The 7,550-nt window shown below is 32.7% G+C and overlaps 1 protein-coding gene across 18 annotated transcripts in view; it reads left to right on the top strand.

The window, feature by feature from the left end:
• The first annotated feature begins 367 nt into the window (after positions 1-367).
• LOC123703928 (phosphatidylinositol 4-phosphate 5-kinase type-1 alpha) overlaps positions 368-7,550 on the top strand; it is a 54,271-nt gene continuing 47,088 nt past the window's right edge. For all 18 annotated transcript variants that reach the window (XM_045652139.1, XM_045652137.1, XM_045652134.1 and 15 more), the window contains exons 1-2: positions 368-638; positions 766-809. In XM_045652139.1, the coding sequence (XP_045508095.1) occupies positions 542-638; positions 766-809 (141 nt within the window). In that variant the 5' untranslated portion in view covers positions 368-541. The remainder of the gene's footprint in view (positions 639-765; positions 810-7,550) is intronic.

Below are 7,550 nucleotides of genomic sequence, written 5' to 3'. Positions count from 1 at the left end.
CATATGTAATCTGTGATGTGATCAATATCCACATAACCACTTAAAATTAAATGAAATTAAAATTAAAATAATATCAATTTGCATACAACGTTAATAATAAAATATTTATTAAATTCAATATATTATTATGGTTGTTACAATTTTTAAAGGAAATTATTTTCAAAAAAAAAGAAATTTAATGTTATTATAGCGGAACAAATATGAAATTTATTGATGTAATGACAATAACAGTTTAGAAAATTACAATATTAACGGTTTTCTTTTATTTATTTTTATAACAAAAAATTAATCAATTAAAATATGATCAATGAAAATTGAAAGGTGTTGTAAATTTGTGACATCGCAACCCAGTTACTATGAACGTTCGTGTCAGTCGGTTGCTTTGGGCGAGCGTTTTCGCGTAAACTAATTGATTTCATCTAATTAAATTATAGTGAATCATTGTGATACCGATGCATTTGTGATGTGAGCCATGTTAATTAATTCTGTGTTAACATTGATCGTAGTGACTTCAAAATAGGGGGTGTAACACAAAACAAAAATGGCTTCGGGAGATACTGATCACATAGAAATTATGGATAGTTCAGTGACGAAAAAGGCGGATATCGGCACAGGGCCGTCAGGCTCGGAGGACGATGGTATGTTTTACATATAAATACAATGAATATCGATCAAACTAAATCACGCTCGATCCTTTCGAATGTCCAAGTATGATGTACGACCCACTTACACGGCCCTATTTTCATGAAATTTATTTCCTTACAGATCGCGACAGGCTTTCCATTGCTGAAAAAAATGTTCCGTACGATGTAAGTAACGTATTATTATGAGTTATATGTATTTTCATTCACATTCGTTGTTACTAGAGAAAGTGCCAAGGCAGTGGTACATTAGCATTCAAAATTATTTAACAGAGACAATGCAACGATGATGTGAATCGTCATGGTACGATAATACGCGTGTATTGTTATTTCTTTTATTTCATACCTTAATGATGCCAGTTTCCAAGGTATATTCAGTATGTACAGTTTATTCTGTGTTGTTTTTATTGATGTACAGTTAGTTATTTTGTTTCTGAAAACCTAAAGCCTTTTGTTAAATGACTGTGAATATTTTCATTATATTAACAATTAAAAAACATAGGTACTAAGTTAAGCTACATGTTGTAAAACATTAAAATGACTACCATTTGGTTTGTAGGCTACAAAGTACCTATGTGATAAATTGCATATTTTGTTCATTATTCTCTTTATATTAATTTAGTTACATCTATTGCTTCTATTAGGTATTTTAGCATATCAATACTATGAATGTCACACTGAGTTAATTAAAAAATTAATCTACACGATTGGAATTCTAAAATATCTGATACAAGATTCTTTAAAGTGGAATGATAATTGCTTACATAATATATCACCTGCCTAAGTCAAACTTATTCAAACATTTATTTTATTTCTACAAAATAACTAGGTATAAAAAGCAAATAACATTTATTGTTCTTTTTTTAATTTTTAATTTTTATTACCAGTTTATGTTGAGGACAATAAGTTCATCTTTCTTTTATCTTTCTTACTAGCTGTACCCTGCGGTTTCACCGGTGTTGCTCTGCTCCTGTTGGTCTTAGCATAATGAAATATAGCCTTCCTCAATAAATGGGCTATCTAACACTGAAAGGATTTTTCAAATCTGACCAGTAGTTCCTGAGATTAGAACGTTCAAACAAACTTCAGCTTTATAATATTAGTATAGTTTATTAAAGTAAATACATAAGGAAGCTATTAGTATAGCTTTTGTTATGTTTTCTTTCCATAAATATACAAAATGGTTGATGTACGGATATCAATTGTGATTAAAAGATTAAATACAGAAAGCCTTGACTTCTTAACCTCAATAAGTGTGAAGAATGTATATTTCTTCAATAGCAATTCATTTTGACGTTTGGTTGAATTTTAATAGTTTTTTTTAGCTTTACAAAGTAACATAGGCAATTTTTGAATTAATCTTCCTCGATAAATGGGCTATCCAACACCGAAAGAATTTTTCAAATCAGACCAGTTGTTCCTGAGATTAGCGCGTTCAAACAAACAAACTCTTCAGCTTTATAATATTAGTATAGATAATATTATTAATTCTAGAATAGCCTAGAATCACAATAAAACCTGGAACCTCACAGAAAAGATGGTATAAACCACTATTATAATATACTATACCTAAGAGGCAATCAACAAAATTAAATAAGAAAATAAATATTTAAACACAGAATCCACATAGCACTCATTATATAAAAACTTGTTTCACACAAAATTAAAATTGTAATCTCGCCAGTAATGTTAAAATCTTGATAATTTTTTGTCATCTTTGGACTTTATACTGTTGTTTTGCAAACTGTTTATTTTAAATAGTTTGTACATTTTCTTATCCTAATATTATTATAAACGCGAAAGTTTGTAAGTATGAGTGGATGGTTACTCTGGCACATAAAAACTACTTGACTGATTTGGATGAAACTTTACAGGAATGTAGTTAATAGTTATGTACATCAGAATAACACAAGAACTATAGAAATACTTGATTTTGCACGTAGTTTCATGCGCGAGTGAAACCGCGCGACACAGCTTGTATTATATAGTTTTTGAATGATGCAAAAAGTTTGCTTGATTGGCAAATTCTTCATTTTGTATTATGTTGTAGTTTCTAACTGATAATGGCCTTCATCATAGAATTTATATTGTAAGTATTGTTAAGACTTCCTGAGTTTTAATCCCCGGGGATGTTTATTGATAATAATGTGTCTTTGTGTGATAAAACATGAATGGCATCTAAACTACTAATGTTATAATGATGATGAAAATTGAACAATAAAATAAGGGATAGAACATTTGCAGTAGGTAATGTTGTCACATTAGCCTATTCCCTTCCACTGCTGGATGTAGGCCTCTCCCAGATCTTGTCACTTTCTCTTTTTTTGGCCATCCACCCAATGCAGTAATCTTAGATACTAATATTATAAAGCTGAAGAGTTTGTTTGTTTGAACGCGCTAATCTCGGAAACTACTGGTCCGATTTGAAAAATTCTTTCCGTGGTAGATAGCCTATTTATCGAGGAAGGCTATAGGCTATATATTATCACGCTAAGACCAACAGGAGCGGAGCAATGCTGGTGAAACCGCGGGGAACAGCTAGTGTAACTATATATTTTATGGATCTGACAATGATCACCTATATTTCAATTAGTCAAAACTGTAAAGTATAAAAAAATGTCTTGTAACTAATGTTGGTCATTAGCTCTCTGAATAATCTTGTACTAGACCTAAATAAAAAATAATCTTATTTATTTATTTTATTTTAAACACTTTATTGTGCTGCCAACATTACAGTAGTATAGGTACAATAAAAACTTAAACTAGGACAAACAACACAGAAGGCGGCCTTATTACTCACTAGTAAACTCTTCCAGGCAACCAACAGATTGTGCGTAAACATTAATTACTACCTTCTTCTTATCACATGCTTTGAAAAGAAACTACCAAAATAGACGTGCATTTGCATTATGCCAACAAGAATCGGGTGCATACTAATTATTAATACATGTATGACACATATGCATTGAAGGAAAATGCTATTTAACCAGATTATATAACATTTAAGAAGGCCTCTAGATAATTCGACCTTTACAATAATTTACCTTCGCAACTAAATACATGGTGCGCTATTTTTAACCGACTTCAAAAAAAAGGAGGAGGTTATCAATTCGGCCGGTATATTTTTTTTTTTTATGTATGTACACCGATTACTCCGAGGTTTCTGAACCGATTTACGTGATTCTTTTTTTGTTCGATGCGGGATGGTGTCGAATTGGTCCCATAAAAATTTTATTCGGATAGGCCCAGTAGTTTTTATTTTATGAGCATTTTTGTCTGTAGGTATTTGTAAATTTTGCAAGTGCAAGTTTGAAGTCGGTTGTTTTTAACGCAGTTATCACTTGTGTCGTACATAGCAACACGTTCATGTACATTTAATGAAGCGAAATTAAATTGTGACACACGGACTCGTAAATTTTATTATATTTTATTGTTCTCGACAATGGTAATGTCAATGTGTGAATGGAGGCCTTGTTTGGTAATTGTAAAGGTACAAGTCCGAGACGGGCCGCAGACCGCAAACTGCAACAGCAAACTGCAAGCGACACCACTTGTTTCTATGAACATCTATGAATCGCTGTGCGTTGCGTCTGCAGGCAGCAGTGTCGCCGCGCTTAGAATCAATTTCATAGATGTTCATAGAAACAAGTGGTGTCGCTTGCAGTTTGCTGTTGCAGTTTGCGGTCTGCGGCCCGTCTCGGACTTGTACCTTTAGGGTGCTCTTTTCTACCAATAGTGTTCGAGGATGTGTAGCGGGGAATATCGTGCGAGCGATATTGTATCGTGATGGGACCAGTACTTTCTAAGATTAGTGCGTTCAAACAAACATACAAACTGTTCAGCTTTATTAATATAGTTTAAGAATTAATTTTAAGTGCATATAACTATATGAAGTTGTGCAGATAATCAAGGTCGATAATATTAAGAATATTATAAGCACAAGATGTCGAAATTATTTCTTAGAATCCTGTCTTTATTTTGTATACAACTGAAAACCCTCATTTCATCAAACATTACAATATAATGTATCATACTTGTAACATGACTAACCTGTCCTGTAAAAAACTTACATGGCATGGATTTAATGGTAAAGGCTCAGTTATGCCCGCAACGTTGCGTAGGAGTCGATAAAACGTTTTTCCCGTAATTTGTAACATTTTTCATTTATGCTGCGCTCCAGAAACTCATAGAAGTAGTCTTCCTTGATAAATGCTTATACTATATATATGATAATGTATACTATATAATCAATAGTGTATAGGTAAATACTATGTAGGTACGGCGTAAGTAAAAACGCGGAGCACAGCTAGTTTCAAATAGTTATTTCCTTTTATATGAGATAGAAACAACTACATATTATTATATTATGCAGAAATTACCTGTTTGTCTAATTTTAAAATTAATTTCTAAATGATCTTGTTCGATTTCTTTCGCCTATGAATATTTGCTTATTTAGATATACTGGTTCTATTAAATTAAAGAAATTTAATGAACAAGAATGAAATCGTTTATTAGCATTTGTAGATAATTATGACTTGAAATTAGATATAGATTCTTAATTAGTATTTATATGTAAAATTTTAAGTGATGTTGTATATAAAAATTAATAGTCTTTTTTATACTTCATCTGTGATATCACATCTCCTAATTCCTACTAATATTATAAACGGAAGCTGTATGGATGTATGTTTGTTACTCTTTCACGCGAAGGTCACTGAACGGTTATTGATGATACTTAGCGGTGATGTAGCTTATCTAATACCAGAATAACACATGCGAATAGAAATAATATTTGTTCATATGATCACTAGCTGCTCCGCGCTGTTTCACCCCCGTGGCTCCACTCCTGTTGGTCGTAGCGTGATGATATATAGCCTATAACCTTCCTCGATAAATGAGCTATCTAACACCGAAAGAATTTTTCAAATCGGACCACTGACCAGTAGTTCCCGAGATTAGCGCGTTCAAACAAACAAACAAACTCTTCAGCTTTATAACATTAGTATAGATTTGTTTGTTCAATTACTACGACAAATTACATTATCTCAAGTCATAGTACATTATTTATATTCCTGTTATTCACTGGATGTTTTTCGCTACGAATATGGGAATGGGAATGGGAACTATAGGCATTTCCGTAATATAGCAGCATGGGCGGCAACGTTTGCCAAATATCAGTTTCGCACAAACTTATACATCTCCATAACTATATTATGTCGCAGACAAATTGTAAAAGACGTCAATTTACAAAAAAATGGCTTTAGTAATATGACGAGGCATATTGTATAATATGCTAAGAATTGGTAATCGGATATTTTTGGTTTTATGGCATTCAAATGCTTTATAAATATAAATTTATAAAGAATAGAAAAAATAGTTATTATTAGTTTGAAAAAAGTAGTAGGTTCATTGTATTTATAGCACCACAGAAATAGGGCTCCGTCTGATTGCAGTCGGCTCTTGGTGAACGATTTGAAAAAATAAATTAACAGCATAACATAACAGTTATTATTAAAAAAAAAAACAGTCTTTGGGGAGGTCTATGTCCAGCAATGGAAGTCGTATGGCTGAAGCTCGATTTACATCAGACGAGCGAATGCTCATTCTACCCTCAGTATATCAAATACTTCTACTGTAAACAGGCGTAGAGCATTCTTTCGCTTTTTCTTGAGAAGAACGAACGATCGAGCAAAAAACAGACATTTCTAAAGTATAACTGACGCCGTTTGTAAACGATGAAATTATACAATTTGTCTGCGACATATAAATGAAAATATCTATACGTATAGACTATAGCCTATAGAGACACTGGCTTTCTTCCAGCCAAAACCATAAATGGTTAAGTCTGAGAAACGGTGACTCACCATCATTATTTGTGAAGTACAACGACCTTCTCATGTTTATCGTATAGATACGGTGTATTTACATCAAACGAGCGAATGCTCATTCTAACCCTTTACCCTACTAGGTATGTCAAATTCAAGTGTATACAGTAGTGTAAACAGATGCAGAGCATTCTTTCGTTGTTCTTAGTGCGTTCGAAAAGATTGTATGCAATGTTCTAATACTGAACAACATTGAATACGAGTTTTCGTTTACACTAAAATATCGCGAAAGAATGCGCCTGCTCTAGCTCTATGTTCGTTTGATGTAAACGCACCGTTTGATGAATTTACGAAGTGCAATCATATGTGCTTAGGTGTTATGCCTACGTCATAGTGTTAGCTTTGTTTTGATAGGATTTTATTAGCTTCATCTGTATGTTTGTAAAGGACTCCATTAGATTATGACACACTTTAAACAGACAGATTTAATTCGAATTATACGTAAACTTTACAAGGATCATAGATGATCACAATAATTTCATCAGTTTTTAACTTTATAATAATTTATCCTATCCTTTCTGCAAATAAAATCTTAGGAAAGTCAAAACTGTACATTGAATTTTTTTTAAAAGCTTGAGACCTGAGGAAGGACATAGGATAGGTTTTATCCCGGAAATCCCACGGGAACGGGAACTATGCGGGTTTATCTTTGACAACGCGGTCGATGCCGCTGCAGCTGGCGGAAAGCTAGTTTGTTAATAACTCAAATGTTTCTCACGTGAGTTGCAATGCACGTGTCGCGATGAAACATACCTACATACGATAAATCTGTGTTGTAACTTGTAATATGAAAACAATGATCTATGTATCATCGAGATATGTGTAAGGAATGCTCTGTAAATCATTTGATGAATGTAGTAAAAATGATGAATCTATATTATATACTAATATTATAAAAGCTGAAGAGTTTGTTTCTTTGTTTGAACGCGCTAATCTCGGGAACTACTGGTCCGATTTGAAAAATTCTTTCGGTGTTAGATAGCCCATTTATCGAGGAAGGTTATAGGCTATATAATATCATCAC

The sequence above is a fragment of the Colias croceus genome, chromosome 28 (genome assembly GCF_905220415.1).
Source record: "Colias croceus chromosome 28, ilColCroc2.1".
NCBI lineage: Eukaryota > Metazoa > Arthropoda > Insecta > Lepidoptera > Pieridae > Colias > Colias croceus.
Note: the sequence above shows the minus strand (reverse complement) of the source record. Positions and strands in the feature narration are given on the sequence as shown.